Genomic DNA, 27745 nt, shown 5'->3' on the forward strand with positions numbered 1-27745 from the left:
TTTTCTAGCTTTGCTAATAAACTGGTATACCCAATCCTAATCTTATGCTCTGTTTTTTTGTTTCGAATATACTGTAGATAGGTAATCTCGTTTTTTTTATATAAAGAAATACTCATGTCTGAAATCCTTTTTTTGCTAGGTCTTCAGGTGAGAAATCGATGTATTACTCAGGTTTTGCAAGCAACCTACTACGGCCTACGGGCGTTCGGGGAGGAGGTTGTTCAGTTTATATATACTACACCTGTGTGTATTTTTGTCATATATATATGCCCTGTTCGCTTAGCTTATAAGCCGTATTGTTTCAATCAATGAATAATATTTTTCTCTCATAATAAATCAATCAATAATACTTTTAGACATGACTTATCAGCTAAGCGAGCAAGGCAATATAGTGTAGGTTGTCTTTGTACTTATTTTCTTTAAAAAAATCTAATAGCCATGAGCTTGCTTGATCCATAGACCGCAGGTGACGCAACGAAATTGTGGGCGGCAATGAGTGGCCGTGCCACGCCACATCCCAACCAGGCAAGCACCGATGCCGTGTTACCAAACAGACCTTAACCGACCAACCTCATGGACATTTCTTCAAGCAAATCATCCAGGCTTTTAACCAAACAGCCCTTACTAATTGACCTCACGGAGGCCTCGTAGCCGAGGCTCTCCAGCAGCTTGTTGTTAAGTACAATGAACTTGGTTCTGCTAGGTAAACAACGATAGAGACAAAAACCAATATCAAACTACTAGACGAATCACATCAACGTTCCATTAGATGACCACATGGCAGTATGTACATTTTCTTTTTCAACAAATAAACACCATTTATATACACAAGGTGAGATCACAGAGTACAGTTAGTTCCTGTACAATGAGCGGCATCTACAGCACAATTACATGTCACGGTGCTGGTCATATCAACTGTGCGGCTGCATTGCATTCCATAAACCAAACACCGAGGCTCCATAGAGTTGGCTTCGACTTGAAATTGCTGCTGCTGAAGCACAAGTACAACATACCTTCTTTCTGTAGGTTAACCAGCTTTGTTGTCTAACCTATGCAGCCAGAATTCAGAGCAGCAGCACATGTAGCACACTGTCAAAATGGAATAGTTAACTAAGTCCAAGCTCCCCAATGATCAAACATAGCATAGCCGTGCTTCGACGATGCGCATTATGGGCAACAGCTACATTACATACCTCATGATTGGAAGAGAGTAACGGTTGCAATATATCCATTTTTCATCACCTATTAACCAATAAGATAACACAATGTCACATCTGATATACACAGGGGGGACAGATTTGGAGTGCGATCGAATAAAACCCACCTCGAAAGCAATATTCTGATAACCATATACAAAAGTTGATCCAAATGGGTTGTTCATGGAGCCTTGTGTCTGGATTGCAGCTCGGCCACAGTCACCGAGGATCTCCTAATACAGTAAAAACAAGGGTTGTCAAAAGGACAGAAAAATATAACATATAAGCATGCAGTAAGATGCATATTGGCACTCAGAAGCGTTGCTCCATTGATAATACAGCTTAGACCAATATCTACTTAAAAGGTAAGTGCTCTAGAAAAAGCAAAGCCAAAGCTGACTAGTGCAAGAACATTAGTGTGATTATGCTAAAAAACCAACTATGCAAAATAAAACCTAGTAGATCATTTTATGTCATGAATAAGTTTACCGTTCACTGTTTAAGGATGAAAAGGACTCGTGAAAGCAATCCATGAAGCCAACGAAACAAGATGCAAAAAGGAGTGTGCAAAAATTGTAACAAATGGCATTTCAAAGCAAAGATGATAACTTTAGAACTACATGGAAAAAATCAAACGGCATTCTGAGGCCAAATAAGACATCAAGGACTACCAGTGGTAACATCAGCAGTGTTAATAAGTCATTTAAAACACCATACCTTAACTTGTTCCCATTTTGTACTAGGCGTTATGCAATTTTTTGAGACATTACCAGGCTGACATGTATCTTCAGCTGAAAAAAGACCAGATGGATGATTGGATTGGATTATTCCATCACAGCAAACTATTTTTTTATTATGAGTAGTTCAGACCTTCAGCGTCATATATAACAAAGTTGCATTTCTTATATGAGTTGAAATCCGAGTGACCAGGGAAGTTTGTGTGCAAAACAAACTTCTTTATCCTATGTGTCTGCAAGGACAATAAACTCTGTCAATATGCTATTTCAAATCCAAGCCAATAAAAGCTATTTACAGTGTTGCACAATCCTAGTGTGATGAAATACTCCACACCTGTCCGTCAAATAAAATATCAATTCCACGTGAGAAGTAGTTGTAGAAGTAGTCACCACAAAGGGTTGTCCGAGGCCGGGGTTCTGATGCAGAGTGTATGACCATTTGGTCCACCTACAAGATGGGAGAGCAAACATAGTAAGCATTCCAGTAGAGAATGCACCAATGATTCCAGGGAGAATGGCATTCCTTTATACTGATCTTTACCAAACAAAACTTAATCATATGCCACAGAAATACTGCTTAGTCTCACGCTCTCAATAGCTTTGAATAGGCTAAAATATTATCTACATGCTTCCATGAGTAAGCAAAAAAAGTAAATTCACATGGAAACCAATTCAGTTTAGCTTATGTCATATGTTACATAATGTTGGCAACAACAACAACAACAAAGCCTTTAAGTCCCAAACAAGTTGGGGTAGGCTAGAGTTGAAACCCAGCAGAAGCAATCAAGGTTCAGGCACGTGAATAGTTGTTTTCCAAGCACTCATATCTAAGGCTAAGTCTTTGGGTATATTCCATCCTTTCAAGTCTCCTTTTATTGCCTCTACCCAAGTCAACTTCGGTCTTCTTCTGCCTCTCTTCACGTTACTATCCTGGCTTAGGATTCCACTACGCACCGGTGCCTCTGGAGGTCTCCGTTGGACATGCCCAAACCATCTCAACCGGTGTTAGACAAGCTTTTCTTCAATTGGTGCTACCCATAATCTATCACGTATATCATCGTTCTGAACTCGATCCCTTCTTGTATGACCGCAAATCCAATGCAACATATGCATTTCCGCGACACTTATCTGTTGAACATGTCGTCTTTTTGTAGGCCAACATTCTGCACCATACAACATAGCAGGTCTAATCGCCGTCCTATAAAACTTGCCTTTTAGCTTCTATGGTACCCCTTTTGTCACATAGGACACCAGATGTTTGGCGCCACTTCATCCACCCTGCTTTGATTCTATGGCTAACACCTTCATCAATATCCCCGTCTCTCTGATGCCTCTTCATCCACCCATGTTACATAATGTTGGCAATTCAAAGAAATACATATTTTGTGAAATATCTACTCTGATGCCTCAATTAAAACTAACCTGCTTCTGATGGATACCACAAGGACGACCCAAGTCAGTCCAGACATCCTGAAAAAAGAAATTCAAGTAAAAGACAAATCAGGGCCAATGTTAAAGTTATATTTTACTTCAGCAAATAGATATGAGATGTACCTGTGGTGATGCACCAAAAGGAATATGCTGGCCCCCTATTGTGAACCAAAGTTCTTCACCCAGCTGAAAACAGTACAAAATTATACACATATAAGAAAATGTTTGCTCCACTAGTAAGACTTGGTAAGACAAAACAACATACAAAACCCCCCAATTTATTCATACACACGAAGATACCAGTGATTGTATGATTCTCCTTAACGCAACAAAGCAAAAAATATATTTTTCATTCAACATTAAAAAAGAGTCTAAAAAATAAGCACGCATTGAAAGGCATATCCCACGACCAGCTTTTTCTTCATTTTATTTTGCTTATTAGGTTCATACATTTCCTAAGAAAACAGGTGCATGGGTGGGTGGGGACAGGACTGGAGAGCTAAGAGGTCAAACTAGATAGTCTGGATCACTCGGATTATGAAACATGAAAATATGTCTTCAGCTTCAACAAAACCAGCAAGTCAGAAACATTGTCAATAAAAAAACCAAAAACATAGCATACCTTTGCATGCACCTCCTCCATATACAGGCTGCCTGCAGGCAGTGCAGGTACCACTGCTTTGTCCATCAAAGATCCAACCCCAACCTTGCTATCTGTCGAGCTATCGTATATACAAACCCGGCAAGTAACAGGGGTCGTTCCGTCTGGGAATTCCAGGGGCAAATCTGCCACTGCCATAGCAATTACAGAAGTGGGGTAAGATGTTACGTAAATATGGGTACTAATAGAACATTCACAACTGAATTGGCTCTAAGATAGAAAGAATACCTTCCCCATTGGTGAATAGATTTGTATATTGGCTGGGAATAGGGAATGCAAAGGATAAACCCTACAAAAGCTTACCAGTAAGACAAACCCACCAACAGACCAAGGGAAAGAAAACAAGATGAACTGTGAAAGAGGGGAAAAACAGAGCTATTTTTCATGACATACTGGGTAGAACAACGTATAAATTCCCCTCTCTTTGTCATATATACCAGGGAAAGTGGGTCCGAAGAGTGCATACACAGCCGCAAAAGTGGCTAATGTTGACGGGCCACTGAAAGTGAAAAAGAGAATGATCAGTAACACCACACAACCTTGCTAAATGAGTGCAATTGCAACAACATATCTGAACAGGATTTATTTGAGACTTTGAGTACCTCCACTTTCACACAGATTTAACAATGAAAGATCATGATCACAAGATCCTTACCCAATTAAAGCTGTCGCATATCGCAATTGCAATCTCTTAACATCATAAATTTCTACAAGACGGAGCCTCTGCAAGGATAATACAAACCATATAAGTTTAGTAATTTCTGAAGCCTAAAAGCAAGTGTCATTTCCACACAGAACACATTCTCAAATATTATTTTCCCCATGCATAAATTAGAATTATTAACCATGATGAGTTCCTTTTCTCAATTACCCACATTATATTTCCTATATTTCAAGCATAACACACTCAAAAATAACAGCAGCAAATACTTTTAGCCACAAGAGTTGGGGTAGGCTAATGCATAACACACTCCAATTTGAGTTTGCAAAAGTGGACCACTATAGTCTTAATTAATCGCCATGAGCAACTGATTTCTCATGCATTCAACGCTGACTGTTTCAAAACAAAAAATGCCTAAAATGTAACAAACTAGCCCGAGCATACCTGCGACCAAGGATCAAAGCGTAGGTGAAATCCATGGTCCGGAAAGCTAATGACAAAGTCCAACTTGAGAGGCTCCTGAAGCCACAGAACCAACACCACCGATCAGTTAAGAATATTTTGGTATCCCTGGCATCCAATAAACTCGTGCACCTCGTCTCACAAACCTCGTCGAAGTACTTCACGTGGACAACGTCATAGATATTCGGCTGGCGCTCTATTTGCGCAAAAGCATCGGAGATCGGCATCCCTGCACCGATTGCGACCTCTCAAGTCAGAATTGGCTAAAGTTAAAAAAAATTAACAAAACTCTTACTTAAAAAACAAGTCTTTGAGTGTTTTCCCTTCCTTGCAAAACGAGAGGAAAGCAAGGAAGCAACCAGCGACCGCCGATTCCTGCCGGGGCGGCGGTAGGTGATTAGGGTTCTCACCGAGGGTGAAGGGGCCGACGCCGAGGCCGGGGCGGAGGTCGAGCGTGATGGCTCCCATGGCCGTGCCCTCGCACCGCCGCCGCACCGTCACCGTCCCCTGAGACGGCATCCCAACCGCCGCCCCCGCCGCCGCCGCCGCGGCGCCGCCACCCCCCGCCATCAACGGGGACCTCTGCGCCTGCATCCTGGGGCCCACCTCGCGGCCTCCCCTCCTTCCTCCTCGACGGTTTATTCCTCGGCGTGCTGCTGGGCTCGACTCGATGGGATTCGCGTGGGATTGCGTCTACTCCACCACCATCTCTCTCGCGGTGCGGGCTTAGCTTAACGAGAAACCAACGCGGGAGTTGGCTGCGTATGACACAGGGGCCCGGAGCCGTCAGTGGCTGAGGCCTTAGAGGCGGGGCCCGGATGTCGGCGTGAGGATCGCCGTGTGCACCTGCGTCGTCGCCTCGGGCCTTTTGCGTGCGGCGGCGGAGGAACCCGTCGCGCGGCAAATAGGTGGCCGGCGGGACACGTGGCGGATTCGGAGCGGAGGGCACTGCTGTTTGCTGCTATCGGTGAGTCGCGTAGGCTTGCTTCTGCTTCTATGGTCGCTTCTCGTTCGGAGCTCACGTTTACACGACAGGATCAGCTCCGAGTTTACGACGCTACGAACTCTGAATTTTTAGCTTAACACCGAAAGGGATTCAGACATCCGGCTGACATTGAACTGCTTAGATCGGTTTCAAATTTCACACTGAAATATGTAATCCGTGTGTATTATGCATACTTAGATCAACGGTTGGGATAAAATCTGCAGCCACATGAAAATTGGATGGCAGCTTTGACGGTGCTAGCTCAATTCGTCAATTTTCAACCTGAACATCCGGATTCCAGATTCCAGGGGGGGAAAGTAACTATAGAAAACTTAAAAATGCAGCAGAAAAACCAAAGAAAAACAGGGGAGATGCGGCTCGTCAGTTTAAACTGTATGACAAAGATAGCATAGTTCCATTTATGACAGCAAACATCACTTGAATATGCACTAGATGAAGAGCACTGGGTTATCAGAAAAAGCAAATGAGAAGCACCGATGGACTCCAGTAATTTTCATTCTTATTTCTCGTACAACAACTCGATTAAACAGGAAGTGATTTGGAATTCTGGAAGTTCTGCCCCCGCTCGCAGGACTCTTGTTTACTGGTCCTCCTTGCCATAATTGTAGATGATCTCGATCTACAAGACACAATTGCCATTAGTACAACATTTTGGTGTACAGAATCTACCACCCGAAGACAGTTTAGCAATGCTAAATGCTAGAACCAGAACAAGATAATGTGGCCATCGAAAATGAGGACATTTTGTACACTCTATATGATACTATGTAACAACCAAATAGAGGAAATCCTGTTATGAGAAACTACCTTTGCGAGCAAATCAGTACAGGCGGGTTAATGTGGCCATTGAAGATGAAGTCGTTTTGTAAACTATAAGCCAGTAATATGATAATATGCAGCAGATGTTTCATGTTTGGCAGGGTTCACCCCATCATGTCCAACAACAACAACAACAACAACAAAGTCTTTAAGTCCCAAACAAGTTGGAGTAGGCTAGAGTTGAAACCCAACAGAAGCAATCAAGGTTCAGGCACGTGAATAGCTGTTTTCACCCCATCATGTCCAAGTAGAGAATATTCAGTTATGAAATACTCCGTCCATTCTAAATTATAAGCAATGTACTTTTCTAGATGCATAGTTTTTGCTATGCACTTAGATGTACACTATGTTTAGATATGTAGTAAAAGCAATGTATCTAGAAAATCCAAAATATCTTATAATTTGGAACGGAGGGAGTAATTGTAAAACTAACTACCTTTGCGAGCAAATCAGTTGAAGTTCCTAAGATGAATTTACAGTTTTGGCCAAAGCACTACAACTAATAATCCATTAACGATAAATAATAATTCTAGCTCGCTTATCCATTGAGAAATTACAGATGAAACCTTAAGTACCGCTGCATTTTTTGCGTTCAAATTAGGTTAGCTTAAACTATGAACAGTGTACCTTTTTTAGGCAATCACAGGAGAGAAAAACCAAGTATAATATTATGAATGGTAAGCATTGTGGTGAATCAAATTAGCATAATGCAAATACATTACATAGCATAAAGAGCAATGTAATCTATGATCTCACCCCTTGAGGAGGAGGGGGGTTTCTTGTGAATTTAGAGCCACCTGGTGCCCATGGAACTGCAGAGATAAGAGGCATATAAAGATTATTAAGCTTTAGCGTTCCAGTATAGAATTCACCTCAAAAATTTGGTAATTCATACACATTAGCACAATCATTGTATCTAAGATTAAAACTTTGGCGTCAATCAATTACAATTTACAACTAACTTTTCAACTGTCTCTCAGAAAAAAAAATGCTAGTATCTTCCAGCATATTTGTTGTGGCCACTCATTGATAAACAGAAGCGATTGATAAGTTAGACACTTAGGCTGAAGCCTTAAAACAGAATTACAATACCGAATACCCACAAAAAATACAGCAGGTATCAGTTTGCATATTTAGCAATTAATCCATAACCATTGGTGTTACTAGGGCTGAACAAACTTGTTCTTTTTTCAAACTGTTGGTACATCAAGAGTAAGCAAATGTAGCTGGGAAAGAGAAGAAGGATTGCATCCCCGTTAACTAAACTCTAGGCATTGAAAGGTCTTGACCAAAACGAAAAGTGTGGTTGAATAACCCTAGGTATAAATGTATAGTCAGTCACTGCAAGAATTCTGAAAACTTCACCATGACGTCGATTACTCAATATCAAATGTTCTATCATAACAAAATGCTAGTGCCAGCCTACATGATTTGATGCCAAACCTTCACTGAACAAAAAAGACCAGGACGACAAGAGAAATCTTACCAATGTAGGGATCGGGGTGCTGGAAGTTCCTGTTCTGAGCCTCCGCATCGACGATGAGCCTATCAATCACGTCCAGGTTATCCTGCACCACCACCCCACACAAAATCCAACATCATGGCTCACAGTCACAGCACCACACATAAATCATCACCAAACGTAACTCGCGAGTTTCGATCGAGGTGTGCAAAAAGGATCAGCAGGAGGAGGCCTTACCACGTGTCGGTTGGCCTCGAACTTGTCCCGGAGATCCGACGCCTGCGGGGGAGAGGAAGCACGAGGTCAGATCCGCCCGCGAGCGGGGAGGGAGGCCGAGATCGAGAAGGAGGCGGAGGGGGGAAATGGGGGAACTGACGTCCTGGTAGAAGAGGTGGCGGTGGACGGCCCAGTTGAGCGTGTCCTTGAGCGCCCTGCGGTATAGCAAGCGCACCCGCTCCTTCTGCGCCGCCCGCCGCGCCAGGTACCCCGCCGTCGACGCCATAGACCTCGCCGCTGCTCCTTTCCTTCTCTCTCCTCTCGCTGCAGTAGTCGGGTTGGGGATTGGGGATCGGATTCGGACGGGGTCACGGCCTCGCAGGTGTCTATGGGCTGTTTGGACTTGATCTGGCACTTCTCGAACATTGGGCTGCAAGCCCACTAGGGCCCATTTTGTTCTCCGTTTTCTTTCTGGTCCACTTATACACATTCCTTTCTTCCCTATCTGCAGGGTGCACACATCTTCTTTTTTTTTTTTGGACTATTTCAACGTGCTTTAAAAAATGTTTTTTATATAATCCATGTAGCGTGTGGGATATGGCAAAAAGATTGTATAGCTAACAGTGGTTGAATATTGGGCACCAAATAGCGGAGAAAACGGAGTATTAAAGTCCAATATTTCACCTCTAGTCAAGCTGACCCTGTAACATCAATGCTTCTTTATTTGTGTTGTAAAAAAAATGCTTCTTTATTTGTGGGATTGTGGTGTTGTTCTCACAGCCAGCCAGCTCGCTGCATACTACAGTACTTAGCTTTGGTGTGTTGGTGCATATATGCTGAAGTTCTGAAGATATGAGGATTGAAAGTTCAAATTACCTAGAAACCGACTAGTTCGACTTGTTTTTTCAGTCGGAATAGTATTTTTCTCTCACAACAATTCAGCCAGAACAGTATTTTTCAGCCAAGTTTCAGCAAGCCGAACGGGGCCAATACGAGGATTGAAAGTTCAAATTTCTCAACTTATAGTCAATGGCATATGGAGTGCACTTCTTTGAAATAGTGATAAACAAGAGGAGCACTACTAGCTACAGTTGACTAGAAACTCTCCTACATACATCACTAGAGAAGAACCATAAGCCCATTTGGATTATCCTTCCATTACTATTTCCACATTACCTGCTTTCAAAGAAAAATTGCGTTCTGTATCTACATGCATTGTGAGCAGGTCAAAATATAACTAACATTTTTTATTTATAAGCTACTACATACATTTCCACTGATGAAAAGAAAACAACATACATACATCTCCTCCTATCCCTTTGTGAGCTGTGAGTTGACATTCGCTAGCTCTTTGATGGATGATTCCAAAATCCCTATTAGCAGAGCAGAAAAGGAACTTGTCCATCCAAATCCAAAATTCCAAATCGCCTAGCAAGATGGATGTACGGCCACACCAGAAGTTGCTAGGAGTTGACATTAGCCTGCAGGTACATACATAGTGGCCAGTGGCCACTTCCCACTGGGTAGTTGGAACAGTAACTAGTATGATACATCTCGGAATAAATACAGTTATGCACCACTGCTTGTACATAGGATATGTGTACATACATACCGGTACTGCTGTACTAGCAAGACACAGCCAGTGAGGTACAGGGTACGGAGTACTATAGACAGTGCATTATCATTCCTCTTCTCATAGGTGTCAATCAAGAAACAAAAATAAAGAAAAGAAAGGGCACCTACTTCGCTAAAAAAACAAGTCGAAATATTGTTCCAGCTAATTTGTTGTAAAAGAAAAACACTGACTGAAAAAACAAACTGAAAAAGATAGATTATAAAAGAAGCGAACAGTGCCACAGAAACTAGTAGCATCATTTACAGCCACAGCTAGTACTCAGTACCACAATGTGACGTGAGATCTAAGCAGGGTGCTCATGAGTCATGCCACTGGTATGGTATCCAAGGAGTGAAGGAGATCAAGCCATCAGGGCTAAGCTTCAGAGTTTCAGACGTTGGCCCGGTTCACTTTACTGAAAAGACATGCCTGAAAGGACTGTTCGCTGATTTGTTGTGAGAGAAAAATACTATTCATTCACTAAAATAGTATGGCTCGTAAAACAAATGAACATGACCGTTGCCTTGCCCTGTTGCCCAGGACCAAGAGCCTGCCCAATGCAATGCAAGCTGCTGAAGTTGGAGAGCGAGAGGCAGGCAGGTGAAGGGAGAGCGGCAGCAGATTGGGGAGGTGCCGAAGTGGGGACTGGACTGTGGAGGCCGTTGCTGTTTCAGCTCACAGGCAGACGACAGGCCCCAGCGCCAGCGCCAGCGCCGGCAGCCATTGGGAAAACGAAAACTTGTCCCGCTTGCATTTACTCCCTGCACGGGAAAGACGAAGGCGTCGACAGCGAGTTGGGTGAGGTGAGGCGAGCAGGGTTTAATGGCGCTCGCGTCAGCGTCACTGACCTCGACCTCGACCTCGACCTCGACCTCACTCTCCTTTCTCTCTCAGCTCTGAGCTCCGAGGACGGAAGCCTGAAGAGAGAGGATACTGGAGTAGGAGTACGTACAGTACTGGACACTGATGAGTGATCAAGAATTCTGAAGAAAATACGCAGGAACACAGGCGCCTCTCCTGAAACTTGCCACCTGCAGTTGGGGCGTTGTTTAATGACTTGGAACCTTCATCTGTCAGTCAGCCAGTGAGCCAGTGAGCGACGAGTCAGTCCAGATGCTGCCGCTAACCAGACGCTAACCACGAGTAATACTACGATTATTTTACGGCATCCAACAGCGTCTTGTCTTGTTTTTATAGCACATCGTGATGAGGTGCAGCAGCAGGGTAGTAGTAGTGTGCTTGTTTATGCCAATGGAGTGGAGAAGCTTCTGTGCTGCTGCCAGCCACTGGCTCCGGCCGGTTTCTTTACTCCAGTGACGGCGTGAGGCGCGGCAGCTAGTGGTACGCCGTTTCCTGCTGGATCTTGCCCGCACTGTTGCATGCGTGCGTACAGCGTACTTGCTTCCACGGATCCGAGTTCTTTGCTCCTGATAAACTCGTCTCCGTGTTCCAGCTCATCATAGATAGTGCTGGGACTGCTGGATCAGCTAGCTCCACCAGAACTTTCCAAATGCTGCTGCATGATTCTCAGTTTAATTGTGTGCCGCGTGCCGGTGAAAATGGCAGTTAGTTGAGGATGCGATAGCTGGACTAGTTGGCAATTGTGGGTGATAGCAAGACTCCTAGTAGGTAGCTGGCTGGCAGTTTAGGACAGATTAGTGCTGCATGTACGGCAAATGGAGTAAGATTTGAAGTGGCTCATCCCTGATGACCTGTTTGGCTCCTCTTACTCCTAGGGATGCAACTAGGTACACGGTACACCATTGAACACAGGTTTAGGCTCCATTTGGATTGCCGGAATTTTTCCTATTTCCTGCATTCTTCTATGAAATTAGGCTCCGTTCGGCTGACCAAGAAGCAGGCTTGTTCGGCTTCTTTTTTTAATCGAAATAGTATTTTTCTCTCACAACATTTCAGTCGGAACAGTGCTTTTCAGCATGAACAATGCATTTTCATACCAGCCTCCCTGATGACCTCTTCTTTTGGGTTCCTCTTACTCCTAGGGATGCAACTTGGTACACGGTATACCATTGAACGGAGGTTTCGGCTCCATTTGGGTTGCCCGATTTTTTTCGGTTTCCTGCGTTTTAGTATGAAATTAAACTCATTCATGTGAAAGTACTGTATAATATTGTGAAATTCCTACGTTCTAGAAGGGGATCCTTAAGAAGAAAAAGAAACATCAAGACCTAGTTAAATATAGTTTTTTTTACAACATAGCTAAATATAGGTTGAAAATGATCCAAGAATTGTTTGGATGTCGTAGTATTAAGAAGCCGTAGTATTAAAACACTATAATTTTATAGAACCATAGATATGTAAAAACTAAGGTTTAGAAAAAAAAATTAGGTAAGCAAACATATGCCATGTTTGGATCTAAAGTGTTTTTTTAGTTTTAGAAAAATATATAATGGTTTTCTAAAATACTTTGGTTTAAGAGTGTCGCAAAGCGTCTGGACGCGACAAACTTTATGATTTTAAAAAACATAGCATTGTTAAAAGTGTAGTTATTTTTTGGAGTTTTATAGAGTCCACTCTAAACCAAATTTTTGCATGTCTTTAGATTTTTAATATACTGCATATACTGCAACATCCAAAAGTGCCTTAGTCCTTTTGAGCAGAGGTTTGATTAGAAGAAAAAGAAACATCTAGTCCTAACTAAATATGGATTAAAAATGATATAATGGCTCCCAATGGGCCATGACCGTAATTTACAGTTAGTGACAGGCCTGTTAAAGAATGATGGCACGGTTATCAGAAAGCTCTCTTTCGGTGCATGAAGTAAGCAGGCGTTATTATACTTTTTTCAAAAAGGCATGGGACAAAAAAATCATAAAAAGGGAGCCAATTAACCAGGCATTGATTGAGAAACCTGGCTGGTCTTTTCTTGCCATGAAAAAAAGTCACAACTAGTTTTTTCTTTTCTTGCCATGTAACACAACTGCTACTCAGAGAAAAAAAGCTGTGGCTGTTAGATGGCACAACTGTGCCACATAATTCCTGAGGATTAGGGCACGCGATTTGCTCCATGAAACAAGAACTGCCGATGAAATTGGCATCTGCTTTGTGAACAGGCACTGGTAGGTTTTACCTAACAACACGTATATAACCTAGATTAAATGCTTAATTAATGCCGCGATGAAGCTTAATCGTGCACGCATGTCGGATCGAATCCGCTGACATTACATTGCATTACATGATAATAACTCTCTTGACAGGCCTCGAATTGGAAATGCGGCGGTTGTCGACAAATTTGCTGACACGAATTCATAGTGAGGTGGGCATTACTTGTGAGTGAAATCATCTGAAGAATTTAGGAGCCTAGTGAAGCTTGTTCTGCAAATTGCAACCAAGGGCAGGTCAAAAGTTGTATATATATCAGGGTTTTTTTTTAAAAAAAAACTCGACCGGTGAGGGAAGAACCGCCCTCACGGCATTGTCATAGGAAGGGACCGTGTGACCCCGGTCGAGAAAACCCCCGAACCCTGGCACATACTCCGAAGGGCCGAGTGAACCGGGATAGATCATCAGGCCGACGGCACCAGAGGCACACCGTAGCTGACGCAGTCACCAGGTTCGCGTGCACAACGAGGAGATTTTTTTTGTGGGTACCGGAAATTCTGCCCCCACCGGGGCTCGAACTCCGGTTGGCAGGCTGAGGCCTTAAGCCACGCCGCCTGACCAGCCGAGCCGAAGCTCGTCTCCCATATATCAGGGTTTAGGGATACAACATTGACCAACCACGATATAAATAAAGCAAAGATCATGTGATGGAATTGGATTATTAAGAGGGGTGTTAGTACCTAATTCGAGTGCATAGATCGTGTGAATTGCATCAGGATGACATTAGTATACATGTAATGAAGTTATACAAGTGTTGAAGCGTCGCCGTCCAACATCAACGGATCCACTTAATTCACACGTGCTCCGAGCTGGGGACTATCTGAAAAGTACTCGAGTTTGCCTAGAACACTCACAATATATTGCCCTGTTGGAATTGTTTATCACTGTTTGCGTTCTCTGGTGGGACATATATAAAGCTGTATTCTTGAAGAAGAAAAAAGGAAGCTTGATCTGAAAAAGACACTAAATGTTCATACGAGATGGGAAATGTAGTGCACTCTGTAAATTGATTGAGGAATGGCAAGAGAATATTTCCTCCTCTAGCTAGATAGAAAAGAAATGCTCTCTCTAGATTGTGTTGAATTTACCCGTTTGGTCAAGAAAAAAAAAGATCATGTACGTCTGACAGAAAAGCTACACATGTCCAATGCAACTCCAGTACACAGGATTTGAGATCACTTTCCAAAACCCCTTGCTTGCGTACACTGATACACATATCCAGAGCCAAGACAAATTTTTCCCATGAAAGGGATTTGCAAGGCAGAAAGCATATCCTACTTTTGCATATATTATCTAGAAGAAAAGACGTAAAAGTTCTGTGGAAAAGGCACATCAGTATCCCTTTCAGGCTTTCACTGCAGTAGTTGACAGTAAGAGGATAGTAGAACTCCCTCTGTCCTAAAAAGATTACAATTCAGGTCCAATACTAAGTTAAAGTATGTTAAATTTGATTATCTACATATAAAAATATCAATATTTATCATATTAAATAAGTATCATTAGGGATGTACTTTCATAGTATATGTATTTGTCTATATACTTAATTCAAAGTAGATTTTTCTTTAAAAAAATGCACAATTGCATTCTTTTAGAACAGAGGCAGTAGAACCCAATGGGCGCAGCGACAGCTAGTCAAGCTGCCTGCCGCTGTCCATCAACGTACGGGAGCTACCATCAATTCCATCCCCAAACCGCGACCTGTTCTTGGAAGCTTGACGAAGGGCCTGCCTGCTGACTGCTGTGAACGGACACCGTTAAATCGCAGCGACAGACAACGAAGGTGCCGGGCAATGCCATCCAGCCGTCCAAAGCCATCACGTCAGAATTCAGATATGCCATTCGCCTTGTGCAAGTACTACTGCTCATGAGCTCATCGATCTTTGCTTGTCTACGTGTGCTTATCTAGCTGCTAAAAGCCGTGCTCTTTTCTCTTTTCGCAAATCGCAATGGCAGTGACAACTGCCCATGCTGCCATGCATGGGTGCCTGGGCTTCAACCTTCAGTGTTCTTTTCTTTTTTTTACCGAGTATTCAGTATTTGTTTCAACTTTGTTTTTTTTATGTTTGCCCTTAATGGAATACAAAAAGATTTGTTTTTATGACAGGTTGCCTGGGCTTTTTGCCTTTTTTTCACACTGACATTTGATTGGGATACCACAAAGCTTCATTTTTTCAACAAAAAAGAAAAAGAAATAACCATGACTGTATTCTCTCTTTTTGTAGTCGTCAAATTGCACAACGAACGAAAAAAGTCAGTCAGATGGTACATGAAAAGTCCTATGCTATTTCTGTGCGCCTGATCTTTCAGAATTCAGACGACAGTAACTGTTAACACCAAGCACGGTTCGGGTCTCGCCTGCTTTAGCTATCAAAATGCCGCAGCTCTCTTTGAAGCGAACGAGTCAAGAGATGACTTTTTGGCCAATACACACTCAGTTTAGAGGGGATTCGGTTTCTTCTCCTAAACTTTAGTCGCTGTCTCATCGGATGTTTAGAAGCATATATGAAGTATTAAATATAGATTAATTATGAAATTAATTGCACAGCTTGCGACTAATATAGACGAATCTTTTAAACCTAATTAGTCCATGATTTAACAATATAGTGCTACAGTAAACATATGCTAATGATGGTTAATTAGGCTTAATAAATTCATCTCGTAGAATACTGACGGATTCTGCAATTTATTTTTTTATTAGTATCCAAACACACCATACGACACCTTCACGTGACACCTCCTAAATTTTAGTCAGGATCAAACACCCCCTTATATCAGTTCTCCAACACGGTTGCATCAAAGGCGCGACACTGCAAGCAGCAACAGTAGTGTCCCATGAACAGATAGATCTGTTCGGCTGGTATTAAAGTCGGCTGATAAGCTGACTGAAGCTGATTTATTGTGAGAAAAAAACACTGTAGATTCTAACTGATAAATCGACTAATAAATTCAAGCCAACATACCTAGCGAAGCGAGACCAGCGGTGACCAACTATTCGGCGTCAAAAGACGAGCAATTAATCGGTTTGGGCTGGGGTCAAGAACTTGGAGCGATTCCAAGTTGCCAAGTAGAAGATGATGATGAGTGCTGCAGAGCGTTGGCACTCGGCACGGGATACTTCCGATCATGAGAAAAATTCACTTCGCTGAAAAGTCATGGCTCAAAATATTATTAAGTGATTTGTTGAAAGAAAAAAATACTACTTTTGTTTGCTGAAAGAGTACGGCTCACGAGACATGCGAACACATAGGTTCGTTCCTGTTCTTCGGTGGTAGACTGTAAACATCGCGAGAAAAGTAGTGTCCTGTGAACATCCATCGAGGATGGCGTTTGACCCTGTACTGTTCCGCGTCGTCAAAAGATAAACAGCCATATGAACAGTCAAACACCCGAGAGCAAATTGCTCCCGAATTCCAAGCTGGAGTATTACTAAAACGAAGGGGACCAGTACAGATCATGGCCTTCAAAAAAGAAAGGAAAAACCCAACCATTTGGACAGATACAAAAAAAAAAACATTCGATGAACAGCAACAAAATACGATTTCGACAAAAAGAGAATTCAATTGAAGCCATTCAATGATCGGAAACAGAAATCGGAGCACATCACGCCCCCTAAAACTAGGAAAGCTGTTAATGACCCAATCAAGAGCCAGATTAGCAAACTCCAACCACTCCAAGTAGTACTGAAAAAGGCGAGCGGGATTAAAAGGCTCGCGTCGCGCGGGCGCGCGGCCGGCAACGCGGCGGTGAAGGACTGAAGGGTACAAGCGAACAACGGAGGCGCCACCTGCCCCCGCCCACCCGCCGCCGCCGTGTTTCTGGAGGAGGGAGGCAGGACCTCCCCGGCCGGCCGTCCAAACCGAACCACCCCCACCAGCGCGGCACAGCCAAACCGCCGACCGCGCCCCTACCCGCCCCGCGCGCGGTGGCCCCGCTTGTCAGCCGGCCCCCCCCCGCCTGCGCCTCGTGCATTTATTACTAACCTCCGCGCTGACATCACCCGCGCCGTTCCCCACGCACGCACGGCTGGCCTGCCCTGCCGTGTGGCGCGGGCAGGTGGGGGTGAGTGAATGGCAGGTGGGCCTGCTCCGCGCGGGGACCCCCGATCAGAAAGGCGTTTTCGGGTGAAAAAGGAAAAAGAGAAAGCGACCGTACGCGCTGAGAAGAGAGAGATCTCGCTTTCTTTCTTCCTCCCGCGGGGTTCTTTTGCGTCCAGACCCTCGGGGAGTGGGGGGATTCACGGTCGCCTCCCTGGGACCCGACCCGGCCCTGCCTCTCTCTCTCTCTCTCTCTTCTCCCAGCTGCTGCGCTGTAACCGAGGGAGGAGAGGAGAGAGAAATAACGGACGCCACCACCTCCCCCTCGCTCGCTTCCTCCTCTGTCCTCTCTCTTTCTCTCTCTCTCTCCCCTGCTTCTTCTTCCCCTTCCATTCCCAGCGAGGCAACGACTCGCCAGCCTGCCCCGCCTCACCCTCGCACCCGCGGCGGCGCGGAGGGCCGGACCCCAAACCCTAACCCTAACGGCCCGGGCGCCGCCTCCGGTCCCGCCCCGCCCCGCCCGGCCCCGCCGCGATGGGGCAGTGCTACGGGAAGGCGGGCGGCGGGTCGTCGCGGGCGGACCACGACGCCGACCTCGCGGGCGCGGGGGCGGTCGCGCCGCCGTCCCCGCTCCCGGCCAACGGCGCGCCGCAGACGCCGCAGGCGCCGCCGCTGCCCGCCTCGTTCTGGCGCCGCAAGTCCGGATCGACCACGCCGGTGCACCACCAGGCGGCGACGCCCGGCGGCGCCGCCTGGCCCAGCCCGTACCCGACCGGAGGCGCCAGCCCGCTCCCCTCGGGCGTGTCGCCGTCGCCCGCCCGGTCCACGCCGCGGAGGTTCTTCAAGCGGCCCTTCCCGCCACCCTCGCCCGCCAAGCACATCAAGGCCACGCTCGCCAAGCGGCTCGGCGGGGGCAAGCCCAAGGAGGGCACCATACCGGAGGAGGGCGGAGTCGGGGCTGGCGCCGGCGCGGCTGCTGGGGCCGCGGATTCCGCCGAGGCCGAGCGCCCGTTGGACAAGACGTTTGGCTTCGCCAAGAACTTTGGGGCCAAGTACGACCTCGGGAAGGAGGTCGGGAGGGGCCACTTTGGCCACACCTGCTCCGCCGTCGTCAAGAAGGGCGAGTTCAAGGGCCATACCGTCGCCGTCAAGATCATCTCCAAAGCTAAGGTGAGAGGGGATCATGGCTCTGGGGGGTATGCTCCTCATGCCAAATTCCACTTTTGGGAAATTTTGGGAAATTTTGAAATTTCAAATACTAGCTCTGGCTGTTCTGTTAGGTAACCGGTATGTGTTCGCGCCAATTCTGTGCTAGTAACCGAAACTTAGGTGGTTAAATGGTCCGAATTTTGCGTACTGAAGGATACTTTAGGGATTGCCTATTTCAATTTTGGAATTTTGCTCTTAAGTGTTTGGCATTGGCGGCTTGGCGCAGGAAGTAACATAGAGAATTTCAGGATTTTGCATGGTACTTAACTAGTTGTATTTTAGGGATATGTTCTCTAGCGCATCATCTTCCCTTTTTTTTTTTTTTGAAGTTTTCGGTTTTTTGACATTGAGACAGTAGGGTTGTGTCATGAAAGCTTAACATTTTACTGTTCCATTGTTCAATCCCGTTAACATGCCTGCAGTTGCTCCGCTAGATAGTTAGGCTGGCGATAGTAAATTATCCCAATTTCTTGGTCGTGATGCTGAGTACAGGTTTCGACAGTTCTCTGCAGATTCCGATGCTGGAAATCATGCTAATCTTATTTTTTGTGGGGGTCAATGGGAAGGGAATGCATGTAGGAACTTTAGGATGTCGAATAGTACAGCGATTCAAATTCTTGGTGACTACCCAATTCTTGTCCGATGTTAATTAATGTTAGACAATACAGGGCATATCCTGACCTATGCTTTCATTCCCCCCTTCTTGTTTGGTGAACAAAGGTCTGTGCATTTTTTAGTTAGATTTAGTGGCACTTAGTAAAACGTAATTGAATGTGCTTCTCCTGTTAATGCATTGCAATTTGGCGGTCACAATCACTGGGATTGCATATGTGTGGAGAAACTTAAAAGCGAAGAAAGATCTCATGGACAACCTAGATTTGATTAAGGTGCCCAAGGTCCAGAGGAGATGGCATCGCATAAATGAGACAATAAGAATGTGTTACATTGCATCATTATTATTAGTAGTAAACATTTCTTCATGAAGGAAGAATATTGAACTGGCTGGCTAGATCAAAGAGCTGATAATTTAATGGCTTCTAGAAATTTAAAGATTTAACTAATGTAGTGTTTGTTCTTTCTAATGGGGGTTTGAAGTTCCCAAAACACCACCACTAAAATTCGTAGTCTCATCCAGATCTGCTTGGAAAAAGGAAACCATCCATTCTTGTCAGCAGTTCACTGATATAAGCAATTTACTCCGTAAACATCAGTTGCCTTGATTATTATTTGGATATGCTTTGTGATGCTTTCTTCTCTTAAAGTTCTGACCATGTAAATGTATAATACTTACATTTCTTCTTTCTATGGATGATGTAAGCATTGCCTCTACTTCTGACTGAAATGAAATATCATCTTTTGGTTTTGGTAGATGACAACGGCCATTTCCATTGAAGATGTTCGTAGGGAGGTCAAGATTTTGAAAGCTCTATCAGGGCACAATAATCTCGTCAAATTCTATGATGCATGTGAGGACGCCCTCAATGTCTACATTGTCATGGAGTATGTTTTTTTGTGACCTTTTGTATGTGACTTTATAGACTTATAATTCAGAAATACTAGATTAGGCTTCTCTAGATACAACATTTGATCTCTGACTTCTGCTGGCACACTTTAAAAACTGATCTTCCATGCTTGTGTATTTTCTTAGATCACTCACTGCTAACCATATCCTTCTATGTGTACACAGTATAGTAGTTGTATCTACTACAGTGCATAAATGCTCTTCATTCTTCAATGCAACTAATGTAATACTAATACCTATGACCTATCGTATGGTAATTTCTTCAAATTGTTTCTTTTGAACAGATTATGTGAAGGTGGAGAGTTGCTAGATAGAATTTTAGCCAGGTACTTTTTACAACATAGTATATTCATCTCTAGGATCCGAGTAGCAGTATCTCTTGTTAATGCTTACCAAGGATGCAAACTTGAACTATTGAAGAGGTGGGAGATATACAGAAGAAGATGCCAAAGCGATCGTTATACAGATTTTGAGCGTAGTGGCCTTCTGTCATCTTCAGGGAGTAGTGCATCGTGATTTGAAGCCAGAGGTATGCTTGAACCACTTTGTGTACAGTTTGTATATATGTGCACTCCAGTAGGTGTTTGACTGGGGTTACTTCTGGCATCTTATTTAACTGCACTTGCTGTTTTTTGTATTTAAGTGACAGCAATAATGCTTGTTTTGAAAGCTAGGCTGCCTTTTGTGACCAATTGCTATATTTCATTGGCACAGAATTTTCTTTTCACAACAAGAGATGAAAGCGCTCCTATGAAGTTGATTGACTTTGGTCTGTCTGATTTTATTAGACCAGGTAATGTACTAATATTATCTCTTTACATGGGCCATGTGTTTACAATTATTTCTGCTCTTGTAATTAAAAGTCATTACTTTGTTCAAAGGTTAATTCTTATTTTCTAGTGTGGAATTAGATAAGCAGCATACATTTCTCAGTAAGCAGCTTAAATAACAACGTTTGGAAAGGTGTCAGTCTGAACACGGATTGTTAATAAACCTAAGTTTAGGTGAACTTCTTACACTAGAAATTGGGCAACACGGTGTTAGTTTCAGCATTTTTTGTTGCTCAGGGTCCAGGATTTCAACATGCAAGTTTGGACTGGATGTACTTTATGTTATGGATTTGCTTTTCCATACCTTTGTTCTACTTCGTAGTGTGTCCCAGGTAGCTCTTATGTACAAACAGATGTTTGTCATATGCTGCATTTTGATGATTGGCAGGCGCAAAGTAATATAAAAAAGTTTGAAAAATCTGAACACAACTAACCAAGGAAATTGCATCTTGTTTTATTTATGCAGAAAACATCTGCTTGTTAGTCTTGCATTTTAATTGTTTAGCATGCATACATGCTAGGGTCATTCTGTCTATATTCCAGATAAATAGTGCATACATTGGTATATGACTATTTGTTTTTGCATGTTTCTTTACGTTTGGATGTTGGAATACAGTATCAATGTTTACAGTTAATCATTTTTTTCTGCTCACTCATTAACTCAATCTTATGGTGGGGAGCCTTTAGTGTCCCAACATAGCAGGTCCCAAGCCCTGGTAAAGGAGGGGGGTTGTGTTAGGCGTGGCGAGCCAATGTAAAAACTTAGCCACTTTAATGGAGATGAAACCTAAAAGAATCCTGTTGGGGCGTAACCCTCTTAGCGACGCGCCATGTCGTAACCCGGGTATGGTGTTAAATGAGCAAGGGCCGGGTCGTCACCCCCGTGACGCGACGTGTCGCGATCTGGACACGGTGTCAAGTGAGCAAGGATCGGGTCGTTGCATCCTTAGTGGCACGCCACATCGGCGCCCGGGTGTGGTGCAAAATGAGCAAGGGTCTTCACACCTACCTCGGCGGGTGCGAAGGGTAAGAAAGCTAGTCGAGCCAACTAGTATCCGTTTAGATAGCTAGAATGTAGGGTCCATTACAGATAAGTTAAGAGAGTTAGTGGACACAGCAGTTAGGAGGCGTGTAAATATCTTATGCGTCCAAGAGACTAAATGGAAGGGGCAGAAGGCGAAGGAGATGGACAATACCGGCTTCAAGCTCTGGTACATAGGGACAACTTCAAATAAAAATGGAGTAGGAGTTTTGATTGATAAGAGCCTCAAGAATGGTGTGGTGGAGGTGAGAAGGCAAGGGGATAGGATCATCTTAGTTAAACTTGTCATTAATGATATGGTCTTAAACGTAATTAGTGCGTATGCCCTAAGTAGGCCATGATGAGAGTGCTAAGCGACTTTTCTGGGAAGACTTAGATCGCTTGGTTAGAGATGTCCCTAGTAGCGAGAAGCTTTTTATAGGAGGTGATCTTAATGGCCATGTAGGTACATCAAGTGCAGGTTTCGAAGCAGTTCATGGGGGTTTCAGATATGGTAGTAGGGGCCAGGAGGGAGAGGAAGTCTTAGACTTCGCCATAGCTTTTGATCTAATGATAGCTAACACTTTCTTCCGTAAGAGACAGTCCCATTTAGTGACCTTTAGTAGCGGCCAGTACTCTAGTCAAATCGACTTTGTCCTTATAAGGAGGGATAAACGAACATGCGTGGACTGTAAGGTGATACCTGGAGAATGTGTAGTCGTTCAACACAAGCTGGTGGCGGTTGACTTCCGCTTTCTGGTGCAAGCTCGTGGGAACAAACAAGCTAGGGTTGCTAGAACGAAGTGGTGGAAATTAGAAGGGGAGGCATCAAAGGTCTTTAAGGAAAAGTTCATTGAATTGGGTCCTTGGAATGATGAAGGCGATGCAAACAACATGTGGGAGAAGATGACAACATGTGTTCGGAAGGTTGCTTCAGAGGTGCTTAGAGTGACCAAAGGGAGCGGATGCGACTCGAAAGACACTTGGTGGTGGAATGAAGATGTGCTAAAGGCTATTAACGAAAAAGAGTGCTATAAGCGCTTGTATCATGATAGGTGTGCAAACAACATAGAGAAGTACAAGGTGGCAAAGAAGACTGTAAAATGAGCGGTGAGTGAGGCAAAGGGGCGGGCCTATGAGGACCTTTAACGACATTTGAGTACGAAGGAAGGAGAGAAGGACATTTATAGGATGGCTAGGACTCGCGATAGGAAGACAAGGGACTTCAACCAAGTCAAGTGCATAAAGGATAAGAGGGAGAAGCTCTTGGTGAAGGAGGATGAGATAAGACATAGATTGCAAGAGTATTTTGATAAATTGTTCAACGGTGAGAACGAGAACACCACCGTTCAGTTGGACGACTCGTTTGATGACACTAACAGGCGCTTTGTGCGAAGGATTCAAGAATCGGAGGTCAGAGAAGCCTTGAAAAGGATGAAAGGGGACAAAGCGATGGGTCCTGATAGTATCCCAATCAAGGTGTAGAGATGTCTCTGGGGTATAGGCCTATAGTATGGCTAACCAAGATGTTCAACAATGTATTTCGATCGAACAAGATGCCTGAGGAGTGGAGAAGAAATATATTGATACCAATATACAAGAACAAGGGAGATATCAAAAGTTGTACGAATTATCGGGGAATTAAGTTGATGAGCCACACTATGAAGTTATGGGAGAGTCATTGAGCAGCGCCTGCGAGGAAAGACACAGATATCAACAAACCAATTTGGTTTCATGTCCGGATGGTCAACCACAGAAGCAATCTTCTTAATAAGACAGATTATGGAGCGGTTTAGAGAGCAGAAGAAGGACCTCCACTTGGTTTTCATTGACTTGGAGAAGGCTTATGACAAGGCACTAAGAAATGTTATGTAGTGGTCTTTGGACAAACATAAAGTCCCATCAAAGTACGTGACCTTCATCAAGTACATGCACAACAATGTTGTGACTAGTGTTCGAACAAACGATGGTAACACAGATTACTTCTCGATTAAAATTAGACTTCATCAAGAGTCAACCTTAAGTCCGTATCTCTTTGCCTTGGTAATGGATGAGGTTACCAGGAACATACAAGGGGATATCCCTTGGTGTATGTTGTTCGCTGATGATATAGTGTTAGTGGACGAAAGCCAGGTCGGGAGTAAATAGAAAACTAGAGTTATGGCGGCAGATCCTTGAGTCTAAAGGTTTTAGATTGAGCAGAACTAAAACCAAATACATGAGATGCGACTTTGGCGGAGTTGTATAGGAGGAGGGAGATGTGAGTTTGGAAGGTCAAGTAGTGCCTAAGAAGAATACCTTTCGGTATCTGGGATCGGTGCTCTAGAGGGATGGAGATATTGATGCGGACGTTAGCCATAGAATCAAAGCAGGGTGGATCAGGTGGCGACAAGCTTCTGGCATTCTCTGTGACAAGAGGGTACCACAAAAGCTAAAAGGCAAGTTCTATAGAATGGCGATTAGACCGGCTATGTTGTATGGAACAGAATATTGGCCTACAAAGATTCGACATGTTCAACAACTAAGTGTTGCAGAAATGCGTATGTTGCGATGGATTTGCGGTCACACAAGAATGGACCGAGTTCAGAACGATGATATACGTGATCGCCTAGAGGTAGCACCAATTGAAGAAAAGCTTATCCAACATCGGTTGAGGTGGTTTGGCCATGTCCAAAGGAGACCTCCGGAGGCACCAGTGCATTGTGGAGTCCTAAGCCAAGCTAATAATATGAGAAGAGGTAGAGGAAGACCGAAATTGACATGGGGGGAGGCAATAAAAAGATATTTGAAAGCTTGGGATATACCTAGATATCTATGTTTGAATAGGAGTACTTGGAAAGCAGCTATTGAAGTGCTTGAACCGTGACTTGGGCTCTTGGTGGGTTTCAACTCTAGCCTACCCTAACTTACTTGGGACTGAAAGGCTATGTTGTTATTGTTATTGTTGTCATTAACTCAATCTTATACTTAATTTTGTATTTTCTGTGCTATCTAATCCAGATGAAAGGCTCAATGATATTGTTGGAAGTGCATATTATGTCGCTCCGGAGGTTCTACACAGATCGTACAGTATGGAAGCAGACATTTGGAGTATAGGTGTCATAACATACATTCTGCTCTGTGGCAGTAGGCCATTTTGGGCAAGAACAGAATCTGGGATCTTCCGGTCCGTGTTGAGGGCTGATCCCAACTTTGACGATTCACCATGGCCTTCAGTATCAGCTGAAGCTAAGGATTTTGTGAAGAGATTTCTGAACAAGGATTACCGCAAAAGAATGACAGCTGTCCAAGCAATGAGTAAGTCACCACATATGAGTATTTTGTGTTGCCCCGTGATTGTGATATCACAATATCTCACTTCGCTTTTTGTACTTTAAGCAGATTTTATTAACATCTATTTTTAGGAACTGCTAGTTAAAAACATTATATGATATGATAATGAAAAAAAGTTGAATTTACTTTTCCCTTACCTGTTTGCAGCTCACCCTTGGTTACGAGATGAACAAAGACAGATTCCATTGGACATACTCATTTTCAGATTAGTTAAGCAATATCTTCGTGCTACTCCTCTTAAACGTTTGGCATTAAAGGTGCAGTACAGACTTCATGGCCTTTTCTGTATTTGTAAACATTCTTTCTATTCTTCATCGATCTTTGTTGATACAGCAATATGCATTTGTGCATTTGATAAATGTACATGTGCTAGATGTGCTAAAGAGCTCACATGATGGCTGTTTAACCCTCCCAACATTAGAAGTTATAGAAGATGGGTTCATGAGCGGTGTATGTTTCTATTTGTGCTAGACTAATAGTATATGCCTTTGCAATGATTTTTAGGTGTTTATATTTTATTTTACTTTGTGATCCTGTACCTTTTCAATTTATTATGAGAGGCTGGTGTTGCTGGTCATAATAGTGCTCCAAAACGATTATGGACTTCCATAAAAGTCATGAGTACAAATATGTTCATAGTGGCAAATTGTAGTGTAACTGACAACCAGCAAAGTACCACTCATTAATGTAGTTATATTGTAGTAACACTTAATCTTTCTTTGTCACAGGCACTGTCTAAGGCTTTAAGGGAGGATGAACTTTTGTATCTTAGATTGCAGTTTAAGCTGCTTGAACCCAGAGATGGGTTTGTATCACTCGACAACTTTCGGACGGTACGTTATTTGTTGTTGCTGATTGCCTCATCATTATGAAGACATGTCAAAAGCAGAACACTTGCTCATGTCCTCCTATGCGCATTATGTTCATGTTCTAACTTCTGAACCCCCGTGGTGTAACCAGGCTCTGACAAGATACTTAACTGATGCTATGAGAGAATCAAGGGTTCTTGAGTTTTTGCATGCGGTAAGGATTCATCACTATGCCCCTAAGCAAAGGATTATATTGTGATGCTTATCATATCCGTCTGTAGGGATATCGATAGGAAATTTCCATATGATTATCTTTAACTGTAATATTGAAACAATGCCTTATGCTCAATTTTGAGCTGATGTCGTGATGTTTCAGACCTGTTGCTTAAATCCTTTATTTTAGAACAACTTTTGCATCTTGTGATTTATTTTAGAACAACTTTTGCATCTTGTGATTTTTATTTCCAGTAATTATTGTATTGATGGTTGAAGTTACTGACCTTCTCATGTTTCTATCTCAGCTGGAACCACTTGCATACAGAAAGATGGACTTTGAAGAATTCTGTGCTGCAGCAATCAGCCCATACCAGCTTGAGGCTTTGGAAACGTGGGAAGAAATTGCTGGAACAGCTTTTCAGCACTTCGAACAAGAGGGCAACCGAGTTATATCGGTTGAGGAGTTAGCACAGGTATTCAGCGGATGTGCTTATCCTTTGGATCAACATTTTCAGCATGCACACTTGGATCCATGTGGAAGATCACCTTATTTTTCTCCATCCTATATCTAGGGCATAATTAAGTACCCTGACATCTTTCATTGTGTGTAGGAACTAAATCTCGCGCCGACTCATTACTCCATCGTGCAAGACTGGATCAGAAAGTCGGACGGCAAGCTTAACTTTCTTGGGTTTACCAAATTTTTGCATGGTGTCACGATACGGGGCTCAAATACAAGACGACACTAAACGGATGCAAATTGTATTCGCTTCTAATTTAAAGCCTCTCATCAATTATATGGCCCTGATTGCTGTTACCCCTGCCTCCTGCTTGCCCTACCCCTTCGTCTGGTCAATGACCATTCTTGTTTCTGATGTCGCCGGTTGTTGTCGTCATAGCTTTTGTAGAGTACATGTAAAGATCCTTGTAATGGCGAAATCATATGGTTTGCTCAAGAAATATAGTGTCATTTGTTCTTTTTTGGCTTACCAATTTTGAACCAGTATCTGTGGACAGAGTCTTTTGTCGACGTGGCGCTGAACTTGACACCGTGGCTCAGCTAAATAGCATTTCAGGCACCTGTAAGGCTGTCGCATGTTCGTTTGGTCGTATTTGGCTTATAAGTTATGGCGTATCGGTCAACAAATAGTATTTTTTTCTTACACTAAACCAACTAACAATATTTTTAACCATGGCTTATAAGTTAAACTAGTTTAAACAAACAGGGCTAGCTGCCCCAGCTCAGCAGCTGTAGACAATCACGTTGGGAGCAACAAAATTTTACCAGGAGCTACCAATCAACAATACTTTTAACCATGATTTATAAGCTAAATCAGCTCAAATAAACAGAGCTAGCTGCCCCAGCTGTAGACAATCACGTT

The 27745-nt window shown here is 43.5% G+C and overlaps 2 protein-coding genes and 1 pseudogene across 3 annotated transcripts; 1 reads left to right on the plus strand and 2 right to left on the minus strand.

Annotated features, from left to right (window-relative positions):
* Positions 1–741: 741 nt before the first annotated feature.
* On the minus strand, positions 742–6031 carry LOC136527153 (PHAF1 protein At3g51130-like). The gene is made up of 15 exons (XM_066519773.1): positions 5559–6031; positions 5295–5377; positions 5131–5205; positions 4681–4748; positions 4419–4524; positions 4254–4314; positions 3987–4156; positions 3488–3550; positions 3356–3403; positions 2268–2381; positions 2067–2166; positions 1914–1987; positions 1325–1429; positions 1194–1242; positions 742–1089 (listed from the first exon to the last, which is right to left on the minus strand). The coding sequence occupies exons 1-14, from the start codon at positions 5740–5742 to the stop codon at positions 1195–1197; spliced, it is 1299 nt and encodes a 432-aa protein (XP_066375870.1). The 5' UTR covers positions 5743–6031; the 3' UTR covers positions 742–1089; position 1194.
* Positions 6032–6492: 461 nt separating this feature from the next.
* Positions 6493–9077, minus strand: LOC136528229 (NADH dehydrogenase [ubiquinone] 1 beta subcomplex subunit 9-like; annotated as a pseudogene).
* Positions 9078–17703: 8626 nt separating this feature from the next.
* On the plus strand, positions 17704–27352 carry LOC136525365 (CDPK-related kinase 3-like). Of its 2 annotated transcripts, XM_066518368.1 has the most exons (11): positions 17705–18593; positions 20002–20132; positions 20439–20480; positions 20575–20683; positions 20869–20947; positions 25006–25302; positions 25486–25595; positions 26067–26171; positions 26299–26361; positions 26669–26836; positions 26975–27352. In XM_066518368.1, the coding sequence occupies exons 1-11, from the start codon at positions 17958–17960 to the stop codon at positions 27110–27112; spliced, it is 1878 nt and encodes a 625-aa protein (XP_066374465.1). In that variant the 5' UTR covers positions 17705–17957; the 3' UTR covers positions 27113–27352. The 2 variants fall into 2 exon arrangements, with proteins under 2 accessions (XP_066374466.1, XP_066374465.1); XM_066518369.1 differs by lacking the exon at positions 20439–20480 and having other exon boundaries at positions 17704–18593.
* The last annotated feature ends 393 nt before the right edge of the window (positions 27353–27745 follow it).

This window comes from Miscanthus floridulus, chromosome 19, assembly GCF_019320115.1.
Source record: "Miscanthus floridulus cultivar M001 chromosome 19, ASM1932011v1, whole genome shotgun sequence".
Taxonomy (NCBI): Eukaryota; Viridiplantae; Streptophyta; class Magnoliopsida; order Poales; family Poaceae; genus Miscanthus; species Miscanthus floridulus.